Source organism: Hevea brasiliensis, chromosome 8, assembly GCF_030052815.1.
Source record: "Hevea brasiliensis isolate MT/VB/25A 57/8 chromosome 8, ASM3005281v1, whole genome shotgun sequence".
Classification (NCBI taxonomy): Eukaryota; Viridiplantae; Streptophyta; class Magnoliopsida; order Malpighiales; family Euphorbiaceae; genus Hevea; species Hevea brasiliensis.
The window spans coordinates 9,665,771-9,678,866 of record NC_079500.1 but is presented as its reverse complement, the minus strand read 5'-3'; the positions used below and the strand labels follow the sequence as shown (position 1 = coordinate 9,678,866).

Sequence of the window (13,096 nt, the reverse complement as noted above, 5' to 3'; positions counted from 1 at the left end):
TATGTATATTTTAGAAATTTCTAATTTTAGCTGATTTTTAATTTTTGATCTAGTTACTTCTAGTTTAATTTAAAATAGGCCCAATATATAACTCACTCTCTACTTGACACGTGAGTTACTTTTTTTTTAATATTTTTAACATTAATTACTTAATTAAATAATTATAATTAGTTATTTTTTATATTTAACTTTTTAATATTAATTAATAATAAAGAAAAAATAATATTTTATATTTTTAATTTTATTTTATTATAATTTTCTAATTTTAATTAAGAAAATGAAAATATAAAATAATAATTTTATTTTAAATAATTAAAATTAATTATAATCATAATATTTAATTTTAATTAATTATATGAAATAAAAATATTTTTTTATTATTTTTCAATTTAATTAATTAACGAAAATATAAAAATAATATTTTTTTATACTTTCATTTTAATTATTGATATAAAATAATAAAAATAATATTATTTTTATTATTTAATTTAATTAATTATCAAAATTAAAATAATATTTTAATATTAAAAAATAAAAATATAATAAATAATATTAAAACATAATAACGCATGTATATCAATTAGATTAATTTAAACTTAAATAAAAAATAAAAAAATTAAATTAAATAAAAATTTAAAATAAATTAAATTAGATATTTCTAAAAAATATAAAATAAATTAAACTTATTTTTTAAAAAACTCATGTATTAAATGATAAATAAATTAAACATTAAATTAATTTAAATTTAAATTTAAATAAAAAATAAAAATTAAATTAAATTAAAATTAAAAACGAGCTAAGTGAAACTCACCTGAAAAGGACCAAACGCAAATTGTGCTTGTTTACAAATTTAAACTCTGTTCTTTTTAAAAAGAAACACAGCAAAAGTACCTTGCTAGTTACAGCTGCGACCTTCCTTCTTCCTTTTCTATAGGCTCAGAACTGTTACAACAAGTCTAGCGAGTCGCGATCCACGATTTGTATCGTGATCTCTAAATCCATCTTTCTCTTGCTTTGTTCACAGCCAGGCAACTAAACCAACAATTCTTTCTTAATGCCATACCACTTTTCTTTCTTCTCCTTCTTCACCCACTTGTGCTTGACAAATTCCACTCAACTGGACACTGGTGGTTGGCTTAATTGGATTGATTGGGAAAATAAAGATTTTTGAACAAAGGATAGGTTATTTTAGAACTTGAACTTGGAAGCTTTTGCATCTTTTTTCTTGTTCAGTGCTACGTTTTTTTTTTTTTTACTAGTTCCATTGTATTTTATAGGTTTTTGCGGAAATTCATCAAAATGGATTGTAGAGGGTGTAAATGGAATCATATCCAAATCAAATCAAGCTTTCGTTAGCAGATATTTGGAGCATTTTTGAGGTACGAGTTTTTTTTTTCTTTGCTTTTAATTTTCTTGTTTTTGATAGTGTGAACATATGGTCATAAGCTTGTTTTAGCTGGGTTTTCTTTAAACTCGTCTTGCTGTTCTGGGGTTTTGGTTTGGAAGCCATATGGTGTAACGTTATTAAGTTTTAAATTCCTTCTCTTTGGCTTTCTTTTTTTTTAAGTAATTTGGTTATTTGCGCTGGTCAAAATGTTAATTGAGGTTTGTTCTGGTAACTTAAATTTGATTTAACTATAAAATTGATCTTGGAAGATTAATTGTCCAGAAATGCGTTTGTGCATTTAGATTCTCCGCTACATGTTTTTTTTTTTTTTCTTATAATTTGCTCTTCCAAAATCTGTGGAAGAATGTCTCAGATACATAATAAAATTAATATGATTACAGAAAATTAGTTTTCATTAGTTCATAATTTTGATTGACAGCACTGGATGTTTAATTACTTTATATGTTCAAATGACAGCCATGGATTTGATGAACTCTATTCAAGAGCAAATGTGCAGCCATTCTATTGTTATTTGGTTGCGTTCTGGCATATTAAATTGCTATTAATTACTTTATTGAGATAAGAATGGAATTGCTTTGTTCATTTGGGTTGTGTGAACATGTCCTGCATGTTTATGAGAGTTATGTAATGGCCCAGGAAGATGGGGTAACATTTCATTTTCTATAGCATCCATGGTCTGTCGTCCAATTTGTAATTTATTATTTGTAGCTAGGGCATGGAATTCCTGCTTGCTATCCATATTCTATCTTGAAGCCAAGATCTTTATCATTAGATTCTCCTTGTTATCTTTACTAACAGAATATCATTGAAGACACAAGGTTAGCCAAAGTGAGAAAAGAGGCCTCACACTTTCGAGTTAAACTGGTGAGTAGACCAGACCACTAGTTCATTAAGAAAAGAAGTAGTTAACAGGTATTGTTTGCCTCAGTTAACTGATTTTTTCGATTCAGATTGTAAATTGATGTTAAATTTTAGCATTGTATGGTGAATCATACAAGGCTTTATATATATATATATATATATATATATATATATAATTAAATGATAGTTGTGTCGTTTTTCTAGCTATTTTTACTCCTTACATTTTTCTTTCCCCCTCACATGATTTACTGGCGGTGAATAATTTAATATTTGAGAGTGAGATAATCAAAATCGGAAGCCCTTGGATGTGGAATGTATTTACTAGTTAGTTTCACATATGCCCAAGTGTTACAAGTTGAGCACCATGGAGTTCAAATTTTATTTTATTCAAATTTGAATTGAGCTTGAGTCAAACTCCAAGCTCTAAAATTATTCAAAACTGTAATCTTCTTCGATTTTCATCCAGATGATCTTTGCAATGAAGTCTCATGAAAACGAGGAAATTGACTTGGAAGGCGGCAAGCTGGACAAGGAGAGAGACAAAACAGCACGTAGTAATAGAGTCATTAAAATACAAAATCAAGCATTATTATCTGGCCTTGCATATTGCATTTCCTCCTGCAGTATGATACTGGTGAACAAGTTTGTCCTTTCCAGCTATGATTTTAATGCTGGGATATCTTTGATGCTGTACCAGGTAATTTCATTTAGTTATAAGTGGTTTGAGTTTTGGCAAGATTTTATGTACAACACAACAACAGCCAAGCCGTAATCCCAAACTAGTTGGGTGTTGGCTATATCATCCATTTTTGGTAAGATTTTATATAATTAAAATTTTACTTAATGTCTTTGAATTTAAAGTTTTGAAAATGTATTCTGATATATCTAACAAGTGGATGAAAATTTCTATTTTTGGATACAGAATCTTATCTCAGTGATTATTGTGTCGGTCTTGAGTTTTCTGGGCATAATATCGACTGAACCACTAACCTGGCGATTGATTAAGGTCTGGTTGCCAGTGAATGTTATATTTGTTGGAATGCTCATTACAAGCTTGTTTAGGTATGATATTTTTGTCTGTTTTTGTGTTCTTTATCAGATCTTGTACTGCCTTACATAAAACTTATATGGTGTTTTTAACATTAATAAATACTTCAAATTTGATTTTTGTTCCTTTCCACAGTTTGAAATACATTAATATCGCGATGGTCACAGTCCTGAAGAATGTTACTAATGTGATAACTGCCCTTGGCGAAATGTATCTTTTTAGTAAGCACCATGACAGCAGAGTATGGGCTGCTCTATTCTTAATGGTATATCCAATTGTGACATTATTTTCATCATCATCAACATTATAGGAGAGAATTTTGTCAATATAAATTTGGTAATAGTGGCCATTGTGGCCATTGTCATTTTGGTTGTGGTAATAGGGCTCTTTTTTTTTCACTTCTTATTGTGGTTGTTGCTATTATTATTATTGCTAAGAATGCTTTGCTTGATATGGATATATTTTTTGGTAAAAAATTTTTTATTAAGTTTGAGAAAAATGTTTTTCCTTGCCTTGCACAGATCATTTCAGCAATTTCAGGAGGGATTACTGATATGTCTTTTCATGCTGTTGGCTATGCATGGCAGTTCATCAACTGTTTTCTAACAGCTTCTTATTCTGTAAGTAAACGATTTAAAGGTTTTGGTTTTGCCTTGGCTTTTGGTTTTTGCAATTTGGGCTGTCATCACTTTTTAGATCCTAATAATTTAAGATTTTATATCATTTTGTACCTTACTCTTTGATGTTTAAAATCTCCAAGTATTAATAATTCTGGGGTTATATGCTTCTTCCTGTTAACCCAGTCAAATAGAAGACATCTAGAATGGCTTTTCTGAAAATGCAACCTAGAATATTTCACCATTAAGAAGATGGGGCATGCTTATCCTAGATTGTCAAAATCTTTGGCATGGTTGGGCACTTGATGTTCTCAAATTCAGAAACAACTCCTAAATGCCATTTGTGAATAACCAAGCTTCCAATAGAATGCTTGGAGATTGATTAACTATGTTTTAGAGTGAAATTGCAGTTTAATGTTACATAGAGGTAGTCTGCGAATCGCAGTATTGTTAAATTGGGTGAAGAATGCAAGCTTAAATAACTGCTAGGGTAAAGATCCACATGAATTAAGGTCTAAGATTTGGGAAATTTGGAGGCCAAACACTCGGAATCTTTAAATTGGCTGCTCTAACAATTTGAACCATATTTGAAGATGATAAAATTCAGGTTTCTTGTTTATTTGCTGCTGTCCTACCTCTCTGGGGTCTGGGTTGTATTGGCCCTTTTGCTAGATATTTTATTTGCTGGAAAATGCAGAATATCAAATTGCCTTTTCTTTCAGCCTTGTTCTGAATTCTTTTTGAGATCCTTTTTATGCATATAGTCCTTGCTTTTCTCCTAGACTCCATCAGCACTGATCAGGAGCTTGTGATTTGTTGAGAACCAATAAGAATATGAATGCTCAAATCTTTCTGTGGGAATTTGTAAGAATGACCTGTTTTGTAATATGATTCTCTACCTAAGACATTGATGTGGCTGTAGCTTAGAGATCAAGGTCATCCTTCAAAATTTTGTTTACTTTATTATTTTCTGAAATATTAGCTGGTTTGTTGACATAATCGACTGTCATGTAATGCTCAATGGTTGCAAGTTCAAAAGCTGGTTGTAGATACACCAACCTCTTTTGTTTTTCTTTTGGGAATAGATTGTTTCTTAGAAATTTGTATGTTTAGTCGATTTAATAGGTTTATCTTTTGCCCAGCTGTCTCAGTTAACTTGTCATATTTCATTTCAACTCTTTAATGGTAGCTGATGGATTGTGCATCTCTTTTATTTTGTTGCTGCAGCTGACCCTACGCAGGGTCATGGATACAGCAAAACAAGTCACCAGATCTGGAAACTTGAACGAGTTTTCAATGGTTTTGTTAAATAATACCCTATCACTGCCTTTGGGAATTATTCTTATTTATGTTTTCAATGAGGTGGAATATCTCTCCAAAACGTGAGTTTTCTCCTTTTTTGTGTTTCCCCTTTTCTTTGCTTAACTACTGGTCTGTACTTCTATTTTAGAAAGTTAAGGTTTGAATTTTGTTGATGCATACGAGGTTTGCTTAATTTACTGACAAGATATATGGATTGGATGTCCTTAACAACTCCTATGATCTGAAATTGCTAGTCTTTTGAAATTCAAATGTCCTTACTAGGAGCAGCTAACTACTTTTGTTGAATTTATTTATTTATTCCCTCCTTGCAATATTTATTATTCCCTGTTGCTGTTCCTATATAATCCCATGGCCTAATCTCAAGAACTCCATTAAATTAGTAATCAATTACATATCGTTTTGTTTCTCTTTTCATAATTGTAGATTTCATGGACATAGGTGGGAGGTGCATGAAGATTGCATATCTCCCCAATTTTACAAGCTTTCTTGATTTAAATTCTTTGTTTCTTGTCATAAAATGTTTGTTTTATAGAAGCTTATGAGGCTTGAAATTAACTTGGCAGACCACTCTTGAGGTTACCTGTCTTCTGGCTGGTAATGACGTTAAGTGGATTTTTAGGTCTGGCAATCAGCTTCACTTCTATGTGGTTTCTTCATCAAACAGGGGCTACCACATACAGGTATGATTAAAATGTTTGATGGCTAATTATTGAAAATTTTATTTAAGTGTTTCTAATCTCAAATTTGCAATCTGCAGCCTTGTGGGATCACTGAATAAGATCCCCCTGTCAATTGCTAGCATCCTTCTATTCAAAGTACCTACCAATTTGGAAAACTCAGCAAGTATCTTCTTTGGTATGTTCAATCTAACTTTTGCTTGATATATATATATATATATATATATATATATATATATATATATATATATATAGATGTAGACACAAGTTTGCCTCCAACCTTAAAAAATGCCGGTTTGAATTGCATTTTCTAACTTTGATAAAGGAATTGCATATTATAGGTTTACTGGCGGGAGTGTTTTTTGAGAAAGCCAAAATGCAGGAAAGATCCTAGTCCTGACTATCCTGACTTTCTATTAACTGTGGTATACATGAAAAACGTGTGCACTTGGATGAACTGTCTGGTCACTGTATACTTGATAGCAATGGCAAATTGGTTGAACAGTTACTATTGACAAGGGAAAAAATACTTTCATATGTCCAGGCATGCTGTTGCATGTTAAATCCCGTGGTGCAAGGGGAGCAGGATTCTGCCACAATATATTGGTCATCCACTTTTGTTGTAATGAAAGATGCTGCCACCCTACTTTTATCTGTATTTCATTGTGCAGCTTATCCTTTGCTCCCTTTGTATTAGGCTTCTTTAGTCTTTGAAAATTCTGGTTGCAGTGCTGATATTTTTGATCGGGGTATGGTCAAGTTTTGTAAACAATTAACTAATTAATTAATTTTTTATCTTTATTTTCAAGGGCAAGCTTATTTGGATTTTATAGATAGTTTTATGAGGATCATATACGAACACTTAATTTATAGATAGTTCCATGATCTTTAACTTCAATGGCAAGCTTACTCCTTTTGCAGAAAATTATTCGTTAGCACTTTGTGAAAGGGGACAAGAAGAATGAGCTGTTGGGATTGATGGGTTGACTCTGCATTAGTGATCAGGTCTTATTGTTTATCATGCTTTGCAGTTGTTGAACTATTTATGACTAATTAAATGTTTAGTGGCAATCTGCAGATGTAATGAGCTTTAGTTCAATCATTATCTTCTACAGGCTTGTTTGGTTGGAGGTAACTCACCTCAGGAACTTTTAAGTTTCTAAGTAGTGTTAAAATTTTGCTTATTTGGTTAGTCACATGCTTTGACTTTACGAAAAGTCAAGGCTCTCACTCCCCTTAACCAAATTTACTTCCTGGGAAGTGGCTATTTGAACCAAACAAGGCTTGCATTTAAGATTTGTTTGATATTACTTTTAAAGTTGTTAAGAAAAGTAAGAAAAACACTTTTTAAATATACAAGTCAGAGAGTATTAAAAGTAATTTAAAATTAAATTTGATAATTTTTAATTATAAAAATACGAAAATAGCAAAATATTTTTTTTAACATTTAAAATAGTACTTTTTCTAAAAAGTAATTTTAACTCTATAGCTGCAATACTAAATAGGCACTAAATGACCCAAACTGAGCTAGGATAGCATCTGACTAGGCTTTGTTAAGCTCATCTCCATGTAGGGGAGAGCAATTTTCTGTTTAAACAGAAAAATCAAACCGAATCAAGTCAATTCGATTCAATCAGTTCAGTTATAAATTCAATCGGTTCGTTTCGATTTATAATTTTTGATAATTTCGGTTAATCGGTTCGATTCGGTTATTTTCATAAAAAATAAAAAAAATCGAACCGAACCGAAATTATTAATATATATATATATATATATATCAAGGAAATCAAAGAAAACCAAACTGAACCCTAAGATTTAGGTTTGATTGGTTAAAAAACGAACCGAACATAGTTGGAAATCAAATGCTCAATTTATAAATTTCTGTTTGATCGGTTTAAAATCGAACCGAACTGATATTTATCAGTTTTATTCGGTTCGGTTTTCTCTTATTAATCGATTTGGTTCTGTAACACCCCCGTTGCATAGCCTGGTAGATTTCACTGTTCCGGTGACCGGTGTCGGTCCGGACAATTATTGGGATTAGGGCCACACCTAAGACAACTTGAGAAGCCATAAACATAAATAATTAGTAATGTTTAATTAGTTAACTACAAATAAGAAAAACAGAACATAAGAGGTTAAACGAGCCAAGAGTCACAGCGATGAGTGACCTCCTCGGGAACGACTGCGAAGTCGTTTTAAACTCAAATTTCGAACCGTAAAAAGTGTCGCTGCGGTCCTTAGGACCCTTATGGACACAGTGGAAAAGAGAAAATCATGAAAAAGAACTGTTAAGCCAGTCAAATAATTAGGTCAGGGAGCCGGAAGAAATATTGGATTATTTGCAAACCGGGATGAACCGGCGAGGGGCAATTTGGTCAATTGACCGAGAGCGACTCTGACCTAATCACAAATAAAATCGGAGAAAAGAAAATTTCGGAATCGATAATTAAATTAAAGAACTAATAGAAAAATATAAAAAAAAAAGAGAGAGGAAAATGAAAAAGGTGATGACATCATGCATGACCTCATGCATGATGCCATAAAAAAATTAATTAATTGAATTATTAAATTAGATTTTTATGGTCTTCCATAAGCCAAAATTTATAAAAAGAAAAAGAAAAGAAAAAAAAAATAAAACACAAGTCTTCTTCTTCTCCAAAAACGTCACTCACTCTCTCCCTCACCCTCTCCCTCACTTAAACCACTTAAACCACCATTAAAGCTCATTTTTTAGCTTGAAGAACCAAAATCCAACCATAGAAAATTGTCCTACCATAACTAGACTTTGTTTGGGCAACTAGGAAAGAAGATTCAAGGAAAAGAAAGAAGAAAAATTTGAAGAAAAGGGAGAAGAAAATTCTGCACACAAGGTTAGTATGTTAAACCCTTCATTTATCCATTCAAATGCATATGTGAGGGTTGGAAGTGAGCTTAGAAGTTATGAAATGAAATAAAAACATGGGAGAAGGACCAAACTGAAATTTGGGCAGCTTGAGAGGAGTATGATTTACATGAATTTGATGCATTAGAATAAGTTTAAAAGCTTTGATTAGTGAATGGTTAAGGTTAAGTGCACTAGTTGTGATTTAATGCATGAGAGGGAAGAGCTAGGGTTTGAATGTTAGGGTTTTGAGGCAAAATTTTGGAGAAATGCATAAATAGCATGTTTAACCTATTGTGAAATGAAATAATGGTCAATTATGACCAAATAAGTTGTGGGAATTGTTGGAATAAAAATCAAATTCGTAGGTTAATGGTCATGCTGCTGGCAGCATGACCAAACCCACTTTGAAGGACCAAAACTCAAATTTTACAAGCCTAATTGATATGCCACCAATTGGAGATGAAAATAGACATAAAAGAGCACAATTTTCATTAAGGAACCATGGCAAAAAACTGACCAAAACTTGGTGAAACAATTGACCAAAGTGAGTTGATTGCAGGCTGCCACTGCACAAAACTGACCAAATGAACAGTAACTGTTCATTTTGTCATAACTCGAGCTAGGTAGGTCAAATTGACCTGAAATTTTTCCAGCAATTAGATATGATATAGACCTAAAACTTTCATGAAGAACACCAACCCAAATTAGGCCATTAACTCATTCAAATCATTGAGCAAAGTTAAATTTACTGTACTGAAATTCTGCAGAATTTTCATTGAGCAGCAATGTTTGGAGGGCTATAACACTCTCTAGAAAACTCGGATTTAGGCGATTCTTGAACCGATGGAAACCTAAGACATAGTACAACATTTCATATGAAGAAAGTGAGGCCAAATTATGAACTTAAGTTGATCAAACAATTGACCAAAGTTGGACCAAAAATCTGCCAGCACCTAAATTGCAGTATGAACAGTGCACGTGAACAGTAAACTTATTTTGGCCATAACTTGAGCTACAAAACTCCGATTGAGGTGATCCAAAAATGAGAATACACTTAAGACAATAAGGAACATTTTCTATGAAGGAAGTTTTATCAAATTCCAACAGTAGATCGACCAATGGAATAGTGCAACTTCGGAAAACTAAAACTGAAAATTGGCAATTTTGCCAAAATGACCTAAGCTTTAAACAAATGACCAAAACCAACAAGTTTGGTGACCAAAATGTGGTATGTGGGTGAAGTTGGAGTTCCCATACCTATTAAGCCTTAGAAAGTCAATAATTTGACTTGAATAGTGCATGAATAGTAACCAAACACAAAATTTCGAGAACGTCGAATTTAACACGTTAGAGTTAGGTAAATGTGAAGCTAAGTTTATTTTGAATTTATTTTAAGTTCTAGTACTGAAACATTGTAAAATTGTGTGTTTCAGTTGAAAAGAATATCGGGAAGGAACCCGAGGAACCGAGTCGAGGCTAAAGGACGACTCGTTTGAGGTTTGTGCACAATATTACTATGCTTTAAAAAAAAAAAATTCATTGATTAAATGAATGAAATATGCATTTTATTGTTGCTTTGAATTGTTGAAAGTATTGTGGCCTTACTTATGATGTTTTGATTCAAATTGTGAAATTTATGGTGTATATTTGAAATGACAATGTTTAGCAAATTGTTAAGATAAGTTTTGAAACCATTATCATGACCATATATTTGAACACCTCACTAGCACGACTAGTGGGGTAATTAGTTTCAATTTTGATTCCTTCTCTGGAGAAGTGTTGAGGTGTGCAAGAGAAGAGGATGTGAATGGATATCCATATATTTGAGCTAGCTAGCCTTGTGACATGATTTCTCTTTAGCCTCCGGCTATCGAGATTCATGTGATTTCTCTTAGCCTCGGCTATTGAGATTCTATTTGTTTGAATGGCATGATTTAACGTGGTTTTATGAAATGTGTTTTGATACTTTGAAATAAACTTGGTTTACATGTAAAATCTTACAATGCATGATTGTATTTAATTTTCATGTTTAGTCAAATTTTTGAATGAATGTGCTTTAAGTTTTGCATAAAGATTATTTTAGTATATTGTGCACCACTGAGTCCTAGTACTCAGCGATAGCTTTTATTGCTGTCGCAGATACAGAGATTAGAGGAGCAGAGGTGTGAGAAGCTACCACCTAAAGTTTTGGGTATAATTTATACCCTAATCAGTAAATATTTCTTTTGATGTATATATTGCACATAAATGTATGGACATGTACATGGGTCTTGAGCACTTGTACAAAGTTTGTATAAAAGTTGTAATAAATTTTAGTTTGGACTTCCTGAATGTAAATTTTAGTATGATGAATATATAAATTGTTTATCTTGAATGGAATATGAATAAATGATATTGATGGACAGTATTTTGAGAATTTTTGAACTTGTGAATTTGAGAAATTGATTGAGATTGAGTTTGAAATTGAAGTAGTGGTTGAGAAAAACTTTTAGAAGTGCTTTTTACAGGTATTCGAAGAACGGTTTTCTCAAAATACAGAGGAAACTCTGTCAAAATTTTTATAAAATTTGCGGAGAACCAAAATGGCCAAAAATATTAATTAGTTTTAATTTCAACTAAATGTTTTAAATACTTATTTGAAATGCTCACCACTTGTCAAAGATAAGAAAATTGTTTTAAAATCCCTTGTAGGGTACTTAATGAGTTATCGGTAGGTGAAGTGCGGTAGTTCATTAGGTATTCTACGGGATCATGTGATGCCTTACAGAGGGGTAAGGTGTGACAGGTTCGGTTTTTAAAATTTTTTATTTTTGATTTTCGGTTTTATCGGTTTAATTCGGTTCGAAACCGAACCGACTATTTGAACACCCCTATTCCATGTGCCACTAATGTTCACAAAATAGACTTCTATTGAGTGGTCTGGCTGCTAATTCAAGATTAGCCCTTCTCATCTGGCTTGTGTTTTTTTCTTTTTGCTATACTATGATATGATATTCATGTTTGTGAAATTTAATTCAATTTCATATTTTAGGTGTTTAGTTTTGAAAGAATGTTAATTTCAATTTCATGAGTTTAATTCTATGGAATTGAACATAATTAAACAAATTTTATTAAAATAAAATTTCAAATAAATTCTACAAAATTAAAACAATCAAATTTTTTAGACAAAAATACATGTCATCTCATGTCTCTCGCATACACTTTAAAATAAATATTTTAAAATTAAATAATATTAAACATATTATGTATCATTAAAATAAACTTATTACTTTTAAATAAATGTGTGCATGAGTTCATAAGTATTGCTAAGGCTCTTCTTAATCAGTAATTGCCTGGGAGTGAATATTGGTACGGTAAATCTTGTGTTCACGTGTGTGCGTGTGTCAACTCAAGATAAAAAAAAAAACTTATTATATTGAAGATATTTTAAAAAAAAAAAGAATAAATGAATTTTTACTATAAGATTAGGGCTGAACATTAATCAACTCGGTTAAGTCTGAAAATTACAAAATGCAACATTTTGAAAAATTTTAATGAAAGTTTTTGGATTTTTTGTTGTTTAAAAAATAAAATCTAATATTATAATTTCAATTAAATCAAATCAAATTATTAAATAAATTTTTATTTTTAAATTTTATTTTAAATCAAATAGTACTTACACCTATACAAAATCATACCAAATATAAATTATATTTCACATTTAAGTTATATCATATTAAATACAAAAATTTATTTTTTTAATAAATTTTATATTTGTAATTCATTTAAATCAAATAAGATGTTAATTTAAAAGTATAGGAAAGTGATTGAAAAATCCTAATCTATTTGGGTGATGATTAGGTAGTTGAACAAACCTTGTGTTGTCTCTTATACATGTTGGGACACACAAGGACAAGTTCATAAACATATGGATAATGGATCCATAAACATAAACAAAACATTGTCAATTTTAGGACATTACCAAATGAAAATAAATATTATTAAGAGAGCCAACTTGGTCCTTGTGCTATTTTTTATGTAAAATAAAAAAGTTGTAAGGCAATAACCTCATTATATCTTCACCATAACTAGCAATAATGGTAAGCATGCTTGTGGCACTTGACTTTCCCACTTTTCTTAAAAGGGAATCACTAATTGCTTCCACACATTAGGCTATCTTTAGGTCAAAGTCACCCAATGCCAAAGCCCCATAACTCATTCTATGTGTAATTTTACCAAAATTAGAGTTTAATTCAAAAATTATTATTTAATTATTACATTTTGATGAAATTAATT

At 31.1% G+C, this 13,096-nt stretch overlaps 1 protein-coding gene across 6 annotated transcripts; it reads left to right on the top strand.

The window, feature by feature from the left end:
- The first annotated feature begins 866 nt into the window (after positions 1 to 866).
- Positions 867 to 6,742, top strand: LOC110667547 (GDP-mannose transporter GONST1). 6 transcript variants are annotated; one of them, XM_021828416.2, is made up of 11 exons: positions 868 to 1,178; positions 1,278 to 1,379; positions 2,207 to 2,272; positions 2,736 to 2,966; positions 3,192 to 3,331; positions 3,453 to 3,582; positions 3,839 to 3,937; positions 5,162 to 5,316; positions 5,821 to 5,937; positions 6,015 to 6,112; positions 6,276 to 6,742. In XM_021828416.2, exons 2-11 carry the CDS (start codon positions 1,320 to 1,322, stop codon positions 6,326 to 6,328), a joined length of 1,149 nt encoding a protein of 382 aa, XP_021684108.2. In that variant the 5' UTR covers positions 868 to 1,178; positions 1,278 to 1,319; the 3' UTR covers positions 6,329 to 6,742. The 6 variants fall into 6 exon arrangements, with proteins under 6 accessions (XP_021684105.2, XP_058007209.1, XP_021684108.2 ...); XM_021828413.2 differs by lacking the exon at positions 2,207 to 2,272 and having other exon boundaries at positions 867 to 1,178; XM_058151226.1 differs by lacking the exon at positions 3,453 to 3,582 and having other exon boundaries at positions 867 to 1,178; positions 3,192 to 3,275.
- Positions 6,743 to 13,096: the final 6,354 nt, after the last annotated feature.